Source organism: Ptychodera flava, chromosome 11 (genome assembly GCF_041260155.1).
Source record: "Ptychodera flava strain L36383 chromosome 11, AS_Pfla_20210202, whole genome shotgun sequence".
Classification (NCBI taxonomy): Eukaryota; Metazoa; Hemichordata; class Enteropneusta; family Ptychoderidae; genus Ptychodera; species Ptychodera flava.
This window is the reverse complement of record NC_091938.1, coordinates 41,964,398-41,978,053: the sequence shown is the minus strand read 5'-3', so window position 1 is coordinate 41,978,053 and position 13,656 is coordinate 41,964,398. Positions and strand designations below refer to the sequence as shown.

General features: G+C 36.5%; 1 protein-coding gene across 1 annotated transcript in view; it reads left to right on the top strand.

Moving 5' to 3' along the window:
• LOC139144540 (rab3 GTPase-activating protein non-catalytic subunit-like) overlaps window positions 1-12,775 on the top strand; it is a 74,988-nt gene extending 62,213 nt beyond the window's left edge. Inside the window, exons 27-29 of the mRNA XM_070715241.1 lie at window positions 3,114-3,308; window positions 4,634-4,789; window positions 9,097-12,775. Coding sequence (XP_070571342.1) covers window positions 3,114-3,308; window positions 4,634-4,789; window positions 9,097-9,240 — 495 coding nt within the window. The 3' untranslated portion in view covers window positions 9,241-12,775. The remainder of the gene's footprint in view (window positions 1-3,113; window positions 3,309-4,633; window positions 4,790-9,096) is intronic.
• The last annotated feature ends 881 nt before the right edge of the window (window positions 12,776-13,656 follow it).

The following is a 13,656-nucleotide window of genomic DNA, read 5'->3' as shown; positions in this document are numbered from 1 at the left end:
ATTATCAAGAGTACTGTACTAATTGTATGGTAATGGTGTTCATAGTTCTCATGTTGCACTATCTGTGCAGTCTCCAGTGTCATCGCATGATAATGACCAAAACCGAATATGATGGAGGTACATGCATTATTGATAAACTGACTGACTTGGTACTTGGTAATGGTGACCTATGTTGTACTTTCAAGTACATAATCAATTAGTAATATTGTTTCAGTGATGAAAAACATGTCTGAACTGTTTATCCAAAATGACAGGTCAGTCAGTACTAAAAGATTTTATGAAAAGCAACTGAAATGTTAGTTTAGTGTTTCCAACATACATACTTAAAAGATGACTGTAGTAATAGCTTGTGTAGAAGTGATGAATGGATATCCGGAGTAATACGCACATACCTGATGACTTTGTAGCAGTAACCTCCATCAAATAGGGTTTAAATCCAAAACACTGAGACTTACTGAAGGGCAGTGTTTGTTTCTTGTTGAAATAAAGTGCACTAGCATGCCAGCAAAGTTATGACAAAGATATCCTCCAGTGACACCAGTCAGCTGGTTTGCTCATTGACAAAGATATCCTCCAGTGACACCAGTCAGCTGGTTTGCTCATTGACAAAGATATCCTCCAGTGACACCAGTCAGCTGGTTTGCTCATTGACAAAGATATCCTCCAGTGACACCAGTCAGCTGGTTTGCTCATTGACAAAGATATCCTCCAGTGACACCAGTCAGCTGGTTTGCTCATTGACAAAGATATCCTCCAGTGACACCAGTCAGCTGGTTTGCTCATTGACAAAGATATCCTCCAGTGACACCAGTCAGCTGGTTTGCTCATTGACAAAGATATCCTCCAGTGACACCAGTCAGCTGGTTTGCTCATTGACAAAGATATCCTCCAGTGACACCAGTCAGCTGGTTTGCTCATTGTATTGAATTGATTGATTGGCCATAGACTTTCAGTGCATGAAATGCCAGCCAATAATATCAAAGATATCCTCTAGTAACACCAGTCAGTTGGTTTGCTCATTGTATTGAATAGATTGATTGGCCATTGATTTTCAGTGCATGAAATGCCAGCCAATAATATCAAAGATATCCTCCAGTGACACCAGTCAGCTGGTTTGCTCATTGTATTGAATTGATTGATTGGCCATAGACTTTCAGTGCATGAAATGCCAGCCAATAATATCAAAGATATCCTCCAGTGACACCAGTCAGCTGGTTTGCTCATTGTATTGAATTGATTGATTGGCCATAGACTTTCAGTGCATGAAATGCCAGCCAATAATATCAAAGATATCTTCCAGTGACACCAGTCAGCTGGTTTGCTCATTGTATTGAATTGATTGATTGGCCATAGACTTTCAGTGCATGAAATGCCAGCCAATAATATCAAAGATATCCTCCAGTGACACCAGTCAGCTGGTTTGCTCATTGTATTGAATTGATTGATTGGCCATAGACTTTCAGTGCATGAAATGCCAGCCAATAATATCAAAGATATATCTTCCAGTGACACCAGTCAGCTGGTTTGCTCATTGTATTGAATTGATTGATTGGCCATAGACTTTCAGTGCATGAAATGCCAGCCAATAATATCAAAGATATCCTCCAGTGACACCAGTCAGCTGGTTTGCTCATTGTATTGAATTGATTGATAGGTCATAGACTTTCAGTGCATGAAATGCCAGCCGATTATATCAAAGGACATAATAACAATGTTCATCCAGTGTTTTCTCTGCATGTTCATTGAATGGGGCACTTTCTGCGCCATTCATCAAAATTAGGGGGCAGACTTTATATTTTAGGGGGCAGTCACTTTTCATGTTGATTTTGCCTGCCTAGCAGGCGCTTCCATGATATCGTCTTCGTCGCATGCAGCACCTGTACTAACATCAACATCATGATGTTTGTCAGCTTGTGGTGTGCTCGGCTACTCTCTATCTTCTGTCGATTTGTCACCCACAAGTTTCCAAGACTCAGAATTTGACGTATTTGTTCCCCTCAGACACAATTCGGTCCGAATTTAGGGGTTTAAATCCATGAAAATATGCGCCCATTCCCGCCCGCTGATCAAACTTTTGTTTCATTGCGATACGCGTGCTACATAATGCTAAAGCTGCAATTTTCCCAAATTACATTATTGATACACACGGTTCGCTACACTGTGCGCTTGGGTCACCCTCATATATCAGTATATGTGTATGTCTTTGCTTGCTGTGTTGTGCACGATTTCCGCACTGTCAGTAACTTTTTCAGGGAAGACGATGGCTAGAAATGTGTAATTTGCCGCAGTGAGAGAAAACCCTATTCATCATCATATTAGGTAGGGTAGGGTGCTGGTATGCCATACAAAAACATGGACAGAAACTTTCATAACCCTATTCTCTACAGTAAAAATTCCTTAAATGTCAATTGGGAGGAATTACGTCAGGTTTGTTTCTATAAGGTGCACTACAGCCATGACATAATGGTAATAATTTTTGGTACTCTGCATACTATGTGAAGTTATAGAGCCACTGACAGAAGTTGTAAAACCACTGACAGAAGTTGTAAAACCACTGACAGACGTTTTAAAACCACTGATAGAAGTTGAAAAACCACTGACATATGTTGTAAAACCACTGACATACATTTTAAAACCACTGACAAAAGTTGTAAAATGACTGAAAAAAGTTGTAAAGCCACTGATAGAATTTGTAAAGCCGCTGATAGAAGTTGTACAGCCACTGACAGAAGTTGTAAAACCACTGATAGAAGTTGTAAAACCACTGACAGAAGTTGTAAAACCACTGACAGAAGTTGTAAAACCACTGATAGAAGTTGTAAAACCACTGACAGAAGTTGTAAAACCACTGACAGAAGTTGTAAAACCACTGACAAAAGTTGTAAAACCACTGACAGAAGTTGTAAAACCACTGACAGAAGTTGTAAAACAACTAATAGAAGTTGTAAAACCACTGACAGAAGTTGTATCTTTGAATCTCATTGCTGATTTCAAGACATTTTAAACTCCATCAGTAACTCCTTTGTTTCATTGCTATATAAACCATCATATGTGTAATGTGCAACACTGCAACTGTGTTAACTCAATTGAATATTATTTGTGTTTTGTACTAGATTTTATGTAGAATCATCAGTTCAGCAGTGAGTAGCCTTCCCATCACAGCTAATGCTAATACCACCCATATGGCAATGGAATGGCCCAATAAAGTCTTACAACTTGGCTTGTCATTGGATGTTGATGTAGATGTCTTGAAAAGACATTACGTCTGCCAACTTTATGGAAGTGGGTATGATGCAATGGCCCAAGAGGTGAGACACTATCAATGGATTTTATGTAGTTTTTTGTATAGAGAGATTCATGTAGTTCAAACCAGTGACCAACACCATTGCTGCAGAACATTGACTTGAACCTACAAGTTGGAGTACATTTTATTGTGACCTGACTTGTGATTCTGCATCATTGCATGGCATCCATTTTTATCATTTTGGGAACTTTTTTCAATTCAGTGATAAGTCAATATTAATCAAGAGTTGATATAAAATCAATATGAATATTTCTGTTTCATTTTATGAGAATTTTACCAATGCAAAATAGCCTATGGATCAAAATTTTGAAAATGTTTTACATCTAATTTCCATGCACATATCAGTTCATATTCAGACAAAATATCCTGTGAATTCTAAATCACCCTATAATTTGAATTGTTGCAAATGGATCTGTTTGGTGGTTTAACTATAACTGCAAACACACCACACAACATATCTTAAAGTCAACTTTTAGATGTTAAGGTAAAGGGCGACGAATTCGGACGCGCACACGCTTTAGAACGTTTCTGCGCAGATTTAACTCCAGCCTGCCGCAAATGGGTTATTTTGTAGAGCATGTATTTAACATCCCCTGTCATTGTTGAAATTGCGCTTTTACCTAATTTTTTGACCCAATCTCTTAGAAATACATGTGACCTATAACCTTGTCATATTTTGACCCCCTAGGAAGCTGGTTTTTATTCAATATGAGCGAAAAATTAACATTTCTCTCCCATTTACATGGCGCACATTACCCATTCACCTGGAGATATTGTAAAAAGTAGCGTGGTGACACCCTTTTATTAAAAGTGTAAACTAAATGGTATTATGTCAGGATTTTATTCGCCAAGTTTGGTCAAAATGACACCATTCAAAGCGACAGGAAGAAAGTTCGAAAATTATGTAGTGATTTAATTTCGATATCGTCATTTTGTAATCGATACTTATGTTAAAATTTCTTTACAAACATCATGAAAGCTATACATTCGATAGATATGGATCTTAAGTCTTGGTATTTATTAAAATTAACTCATTTGCTAGCGTTTTATAATTGCTTTCTTTAGTTTAAGTGAATTATATCATTTTTATTTATTTCTAACGACGCCATTTTAACGTCCGTTTCCATGGAAACGAGCGTGGTGACCCCCATTTTTTATTTCATTTTTGCACTTGCACAACTTCCAAGAATATTTGTGCAAAGTTTCAAGAAAATGACACCACAACCTAATTTTGACGTTATTTGTAGTAATGAAATGGATTTAAGCGTGAGAAAAATTGGTATCCATTCCTACATTATAACAAATCTTTTTATCCTATTTGTATGACAGGTATTAGTAACAGTTCATGAACATGCAGAAATGGGCAGTCAGTTACTAGATGTGGTTGGCCAAAGATTGTCACATGTTGTCGTCAACCCTGATGCAAGTAGCTTGGGAAAATTGTCACGTCTTCCTCCGTCTCTAATTTCATGGATTAAATCATTGGTAAGTCCCCTATGCTGCAAATTATTTCTGCTATTCATAAACCATTTCCACAAAACAACTTTGCCAAAAAAAACCGTCTGCATTGTAAAGTGGATTGTGGGTATAATCTACATTTTCAGCCAGCAGTGCAACCTATCTCTGTAATCTGTTTCTTGTGTAACACACTGACCATGTTAACTTTCACCTTTCAGGCATACACCAATCTGCTACTCAAGCAATAGTAGCAGTCAATTGTTGATGATCACCATGACTACAACTGTTGTCCAGTCAATCATTAAGCCAGTGGTTTCTGATGCATTGATTTGGTCAAGTCAGTGTTTGCAAAGCTGTCAGCTAGAACTTTGTTGACACTACTGGAAATTGAAACACTTGATAGATGACCAAATCCATAGCATTAACACATCTATGGTCAATATAAATGTATTGTGAGAAAATACATAGAAAATACCTGCGGCAATTCTTTATCAACCAAGATTTATCACTGTGGCAAAGTACATGGTCATATGTACCCGTGCACTGTGTGATTTGTAGCTGATTATTTCAGATAATACAGGCTCCCTAGCAACCGTGATCTTGTTTGGACAAAATAACTGAGTGACAAATATCTGTGTTATCATATCTCATAAATGACAGAATAATGACAGAATTTAAAATGTCTGATTCATGTTGGCAACAATGCAAACACAGAAAATGATAAATATTGAGTGATGAACATGCAAAATATTCTCATGCAACTACTTTTGCAAATTTTTATGACACTCTTGTCATTTTGTTGAGTGATTTTAAAGTCAACTTTTAACCGTCTTGTCACAATCTATCCAGAAAGCGTAATGTTACATTCACAAGTAATACTTTTTGCTCAGCTTCCGGTAACTTAAGTAGTTCATGTATTTCAAAAACTTTAAAAAACTAAAGACAGCAGTCACAAAAACCTGACGTTCTGTTCTCAATGATGAAGTTCTACCATGAATGTAAAAAAGAGAAGGATACAGGAAGTTCCTGTGAGCCACTCTTCAAGGGACAGTTGCCACTGATTCATGATCTCTTAATCCTGTAACAGGATTTAAGAGTTAATTTGTTCATAGTGTGCCTTCGTGTTATCATCTGGACACCTTTTGTATTTCCGTGCATTATTTGAGACAGCCTCCAAAATGGCGTTCTCAAAGACCAGTGGTGTTGTTGTAAATGCTACAACTTATTTATCAGTTAATGATGATATGCAGCTCATCGAGGATGAAACGATCTACAAAGATAGTATTGCTCACTTTCTGTCTCATGTAAACACAGTATCACAAGAACTGTGGCATGTGTTGTAACCTTTCCCATTCTTGAATAGCGCCCTCTTGCAGGCGATTTTATCTCAACCTGAGCAATAATAGTTGTGTTATGCATCAAACTTCAGTGAAAAAAAATCACCAGGGAATTTTTTAGCCAGGTACTCAGGCCTCAAAACATGACCAGACAGCAAAGTCTGTATGTAACTATATTTTGGGCATAACAGTTCTGTCAGCTGTGTCTTTGAATGTCTGGAAACGTGACTTCATCCAGGTAAACCGCTGACATGAAGGACAAATATATATGCATGCATTCCTATGGGGACAAGCTATTGACGTACCACAAATATGGCCTAACTTTAGATTACAATAATGTAAATGGTCGGATGAATCGACACTCAGGACAAACATTTTTTAAGAGTTCATACCTTGAACCTCCTAATAAAGAAAAAAAAATCATACTTTGCAGCCAGATACTTTGTGAGTGAGAGTAATTTTACAACAACGGGACTTTGTCCAAATCATTTCATAAGAATAGTCATAACTTGGTCCAATATGTGTAGATTTTCTCAGTCTTTGCTTTGTTTGATCTTTGTTCTCTCTGGGCATTTGATGCAAGCATTTTCACATGTTTGAAAGTCTTTATGAATTTAGGGACAATATTTCAATTCTGCATGTAGTTGGTGTGTCTTGAACTGTCTTGATTGTGGCAACTATGTTACATCTAGAAAGGCAGGGTAGACAAAGAGATAACAATTAGTGGAAGAGGAATTATCAGACCATCATGTATCCTTATGTATCCTTCTCTTTTTTAATACCTCCATGGTTCTACATAGCAATTAGACCTCCATGGTTCTACATAGCAATTAGACCTCCATGGTTCTACATAGCAATTAGACCTCCATGGTTCTACATAGCAATTAGACCTCCATGGTTCTACATAGCAATTAGACCTCCATGGTTCTACATAGCAATTAGACCTCCATGGTTCTACATAGCAATTAGACCTCCATGGTTCTACATAGCAATTAGACCTCCATGGTTCTACATAGCAATTAGACCTCCATGGTTCTACATAGCAATCAGACCTCCATGGTTCTACATAGCAATTAGACTCCATGGTTCTACATAGCAATTAGACCTCCATGGTTCTACATAGCAATTAGACCTCCATGGTTCTACATAGCAATTAGACCTCCATGGTTCTACATAGCAATCAGACCTCCATGGTTCTACATAGCAATTAGACCTCCATGGTTCTACATAGCAATTAGACCTCCATGGTTCTACATAGCAATCAGACCTCCATGGTTCTACATAGCAATCAGACCTCCATGGTTCTACATAGCAATTAGACCTCCATGGTTCTACATAGCAATCAGACCTCCATGGTTCTACATAGCAATTAGACCTCCATGGTTCTACATAGCAATTAGACCTCCATGGTTCTACATAGCAATTAGACCTCCATGGTTCTACATAGCAATTAGACCTCCATGGTTCTACATAGCAATTAGACCTCCATGGTTCTACATAGCAATTAGACCTCCATGGTTCTACATAGCAATTAGACCTCCATGGTTCTACATAGCAATCAGACCTCCATGGTTCTACATAGCAATTAGACCTCCATGGTTCTACATAGCAATTAGACCTCCATGGTTCTACATAGCAATTAGACCTCCATGGTTCTACATAGCAATTAGACCTCCATGGTTCTACATAGCAATTAGACCTCCATGGTTCTACATAGCAATCAGACCTCCATGGTTCTACATAGCAATTAGACCTCCATGGTTCTACATAGCAATTAGACCTCCATGGTTCTACATAGCAATCAGACCTCCATGGTTCTACATAGCAATCAGACCTCCATGGTTCTACATAGCAATTAGACCTCCATGGTTCTACATAGCAATTAGACCTCCATGGTTCTACATAGCAATTAGACCTCCATGGTTCTACATAGCAATTAGACCTCCATGGTTCTACATAGCAATTAGACCTCCATGGTTCTACATAGCAATCAGACCTCCATGGTTCTACATAGCAATTAGACCTCCATGGTTGTACATAGCAATTAGACCTCCATGGTTCTACATAGCAATTAGACCTCCATGGTTCTACATAGCAATTAGACCTCCATGGTTCTACATAGCAATTAGACCTCCATGGTTCTACATAGCAATTAGACCTCCATGGTTCTACATAGCAATCAGACCTCCATGGTTCTACATAGCAATCAGACCTCCATGGTTCTACATAGCAATTAGACCTCTATGGTTCTACATAGCAATTAGACCTCTATGGTTCTACATAGCAATCAGACCTCCATGGTTCTACATAGCAATTAGACCTCCATGGTTCTACATAGCAATTAGACCTCCATGGTTCTACATAGCAATTAGACCTCCATGGTTCTACATAGCAATTAGACCTCCATGGTTCTACATAGCAATCAGACCTCCATGGTTCTACATAGCAATCAGACCTCCATGGTTCTACATAGCAATTAGACCTCTATGGTTCTACATAGCAATTAGACCTCTATGGTTCTACATAGCAATCAGACCTCCATGGTTCTACATAGCAATTAGACCTCCATGGTTCTACATAGCAATTAGACCTCCATGGTTCTACATAGCAATTAGACCTCCATGGTTCTACATAGCAATTAGACCTCCATGGTTCTACATAGCAATTAGACCTCCATGGTTCTACATAGCAATCAATTACCAGAAGATCACATGCGGTACCCATTGGCTATTTTATTTAAAGTGTATTTTAAGCATCTCTGATCACTGTTTTTATGTGGATTTAGACACTGTAGAAATACATTATTATTATATAAACAAAGACTTTTGAATGTAAGGCCTTTTTAAATTAAAGTATTTCAGTCATGAAAAGATTTGTACATTCAATCACATACTTCCTTTAAAAGCAGTGCAATGATATTTTTCAAGATTGTTGATGACTCTGAAAGATGGTATTTTAATGAAAATGTTTAATGCAAGTAATGTTTGTTGTTTTCAGAATGCTGTTGATCTACGCAATAGGAAGACACCACTTCAAGATACTGCTATTCTGATTGGCCATATTGTGAATCAATTACCAGAAGATCACGTCCAGTACTCATTGGCTATTCAACTTGTAGAAGCTGTAGATGCTTTGATGTGATAATATGTAAGACTACAAATATAGCTCTTTGGACAAATAAGTAACTATAGATTTAAACCAGTAAATCTAATGAAGATGAATTTTATTATTTGTCTTGCAGTTGTTGAAATACTAAATTTTATTTCTCCAAACGACTGGAGAAAGTTACAGATTAGCATATTGATTTATTTATTTGATAAGAAAGAAAGGTATGCCAGCCAAGTCTTCTGGGTGTCTCTGAGATTCTGAATGTCTCCCCGTATTGCTACCGCTCTCATAGCATTTTACTCTGTCATTTGATTCCATGAACAAGGTATCAGCTTGTGTATTAGCTGACATCATCTACAGCAAATACCTCTTATTTGCTTCAAAATTAGGATGAAAACTGTTAAGGATTTAATTGACAAGTCTGTGTATTGGTCATAGATTATCAAATAGTTAAACATTTTTCATTTAAATGAGAACTTGTCAAACTGTACAGATATATACCATTACGTTAAACACTACACTTGTGACTCCTCAAATATCAAAATGGTACGCCAAATCTAATTAAATAAGGTTCAAAATTGATTTGTAGAAAGTTGGAATGTATAATCAGGTTCTGTCTTTTCGAAAATCTGCAGTTTATCCCGATAAACACTGCATCACTATTCATTAGATAAATTTGATTTTAATGTGCTCATGCCATGCTGCCATGGAAACATTGCCCTCTCTTGTAAATTACTTATCAACAAGTGATCATAAATACGGTACATTTATGTTGAAAGGAATGATTTGTAAGAAAAGTCACTCTGCACAATGATTTATACATGGATAGAATTGTCATATTGGACTGGGGATAGTTCATGTAATCTGAAGTGCCATTTTGTAAGATGTTCATAATGTACTTGTGTATTATGTACATTTTGTAAGATGTTCATAATGTACTTGTGTATTATGTACATTTTGTAAGATGTTCATAATGTACTTGTGTATTACTAAGGTAACCATGGAACAATAAATCATCAAGATATTTAACTGTTTTGGTAATAATTTCTTGTCGGAGATTCAGTTAGAAGTTACAACAATGTGCTTTCATCAAAGTTGATATTATTGAAACTCTGACTTCATCACAAACAACAGCTTTTTGTAGAGCTTCCAGTGTTGGCTACCAGTGTGTAGAGCTGCAAGTGTGTAGAGCTGCCAGTGTGTAGAGCTACCAGTGTGTAGAGCGTCCAGTGTGTAGAGCTGCAAGTGTTAAATTAAGTTTAAAATGAGTTTTGCTGACATACTTGTCTTGCCAAATTTCACTAGCAAAGAATGTTGCCACGTCTGTTCAGCCAGGAGTTGCTGTCTTTACAGCCTGCCAACAATGACTTGAATGACCTTATGTTTTAAAACCACTCTGTAGAAATTCTGATGATAAAGAGGATCATCCCATCATTTTATTGCCGTCTGTTGCTTGTTTTATTAACAACATCCATCTTGTCATCAATAGTCACCTTTTTGTCCATTATGTTGTATTTATAAATTTTGTCAACTTCTTTGGTACTGAAAAAGACATCTCTTCAAATAGAGCCTTTCCATGTAAGGGATTTTTTTCACGAATTTCAATGTTACAGTTATTTAATTGTGACAGATTTGCATAATTGGAATATTTAGCTGTTAATGTCTTAATACACAATGTTATTTGTGCCTAGATCATAGTAGTAAGAATGTCATTTGATGCCATGCACATACATGATACATGGTAATGTAACTGATATGTCATGCACTGGAATCCAGGATATAACATAAAGAACTTTATTGTAATTTTCACATTTATAAATTGTATGCAATGATATGCATTATTACTGAAAATAGACTTCTATTACAACAGTTCAAATTTTGTAATGGCTTCACTGATGATAGATTGTTAGTCACATTTCAAACTTATTGTGTATGAAGTGAAAGAATTGCTCTATGATATGATGCAGTCTTTCCAAAGTGTTCACTGCCTTGTTCACCACTGAACAACAGCTACAGTAAATGTCCAAAAATATTTATCATCCAACCTGGTTTGGCATAACTTTTATTCAATGCAAAGTTATATCACAGTATGTTTGAGTGCTTGCCAAATCTATTCATATTTCCTTGTGTTTTAGTGGCACTGGCCATAAATTTTGATGTCCTATTTGAGTTCTCTTGTTTTTAATGTCAAAAGTGACATCATAGATTAGCTGTGGCAGCCATTTTAATTTTTTACAAGAGAAAAGTTACCAATATGGAGGTGAGACATTGGTAAAGCTAAACCTGATGATTTGTATTGTCAAAGATCATCTGTAAAATGTTACTGTGAATTGAATTATTATGAGTTCCTTTAGGTGATATGGATCATCACCTGACTTGATTAAATATGATAAGATTGATGTCGATACCAAATTTTTTATATCCCCGGAACAAATCTGAAATAGGTCATCCCTAAGGATGTGTTGACCAAAGATTAACGTATTCTGACCTGGAGTTTCAGAGAAGTTCAAAGTTGAAAGATGACAACAGATGACAATCAACAATATACTGTTGTATTATCAACTGCAGAATCAAACTTTGTCAATACTCATCAATTTTACATTGTTAAGTAAGTTAAGTACTGTTTTCCTGTTACAACCACACCTTTAGTGTATTTTTGACCTGGACCACCATATTCTCTGATAGCCTCTTATTATACATATACAGCTGATATAGTGAGAGGCTATGCACAGACACAATGGAAAGAATGGCTTCAACAATGTGTTAAGAAGCTGTCTGCATTTCATTGATGGACAAATTCAAACAACTTTAAGTTTTATACACACAACTCTACCTTTTTGATTTGTTTAATTTATTTCGCAAATTATTCAGTACAAGGAAACAGAACAAGCACAAAAACACTCAAACAACATTTTAAATATCACTGAAAAATACTTTCCAAGGATTACACAAAAAAGTTCAAAACTTATTTCTAATGTGTTCCTGAAATCAAAATAAACCAAAAAAAAATTAACAAAGTAAATCATATATAACAATTTCTTTTTCAACGTGTGACAGGTTTTACACATTGGAAGCATCAACACTTTGTGGTAGCCATGTCTTAAGGATATACATAATAGCTAAGATCTATTTTGTCAATGTGTATGTCGTTTTGGGGTAAAAATGAAATTATAACAATCTTTTCAAGATTCAGATAGACCATATATCATCTAATACATCAACTTCAGCCAAATGAAGGAACATATTGAAATTTGTAGAGGTCAGAACACATGCTATTTCTAATCAGGAACAGCTTCACACATGAAGACTTTGCACACATACATAGGAGAGACTTTGTTTATGCAATTTCTTATTTCTTATTAGTAATGCAAGATTTGCAAAATATAGTCATGTGTTAAGGATATACATAATAGCTAAGATCTATTTTGTCGGCATGTGTGTCATTTTGGGGTAAAAATAAAATCATAATTTATGCAATTTCTTATTTCTCAATAGTAATGCAAGATTTGATATTTGCAAAAGTCAGTATTATAGAAATAAAAATCACTCAATCTCTTTGGTTCAACAAGCTGTGCTTGGCAGTGCTTCCAAAACCATGACTTTTGACCTTTGATGGAGGTATTTTATTACTGCAATGTTCATGTCTATTCATACAAATGCAGAAAGAACCGCCGGTAACTTACTATAGTCTTTGAGTTTAAATTTACAAAACTAGAGTCAGCAAACAGTAACTGTGTGAGATGCCGTGGTGATCATTCCAGCCGATGACATCTTAGGCTTTATGATTTTTTATCTTTTTCATGCCTAGAAAAGTGATGACAGCCATATCAATTAAACCCTGCATATCAATTAGACCCTGCATATCAATTAGGCCCTGCATATCAATTAGACCCTGCATATCAATTAGACCCTGCATATCAATTAGGCCCTACATATCAATTAGACCCTGCCCTGCATCTCCTCAGGATAAACAGTCTTATACACATGACTGATGCCTCTTCCAGACTGCAAGTTAGGGAGACTTGTCCGATTTTATTCTAGATTCACACAATCTCCGACTGTGTATTGACTCAGTCAGTTACTTTAATCCAGTTTACAGAACATGCAGGGACTATGTCATTGACAGTGACTTGTTGAGTGTTTGCAAATCCCATATTAAAGCATTATCTAGCAGTCTGGGACCAAGGATTTCTTTTGATCATATTTGTTAGCCAGTTCAACCTTTACAAACACTTAGCTCTCTATAGTTACTGTAGCAGTACCAGTATTATCTCTATCTGGTCAATGAAGAAGTGTGATTCATTGGACTTGAAAATCTACTCTCAGAAAGCTACCATAGGATCTCTCAGAAAGCTACCCTAGGATCTCTCAGAAAGCTAACCTAGCACCTCTCAGAAAGCTACCCTGGGTTCTCTCAGAAAGCTACCCTGGGTTCTCTCAGAAAGCTAA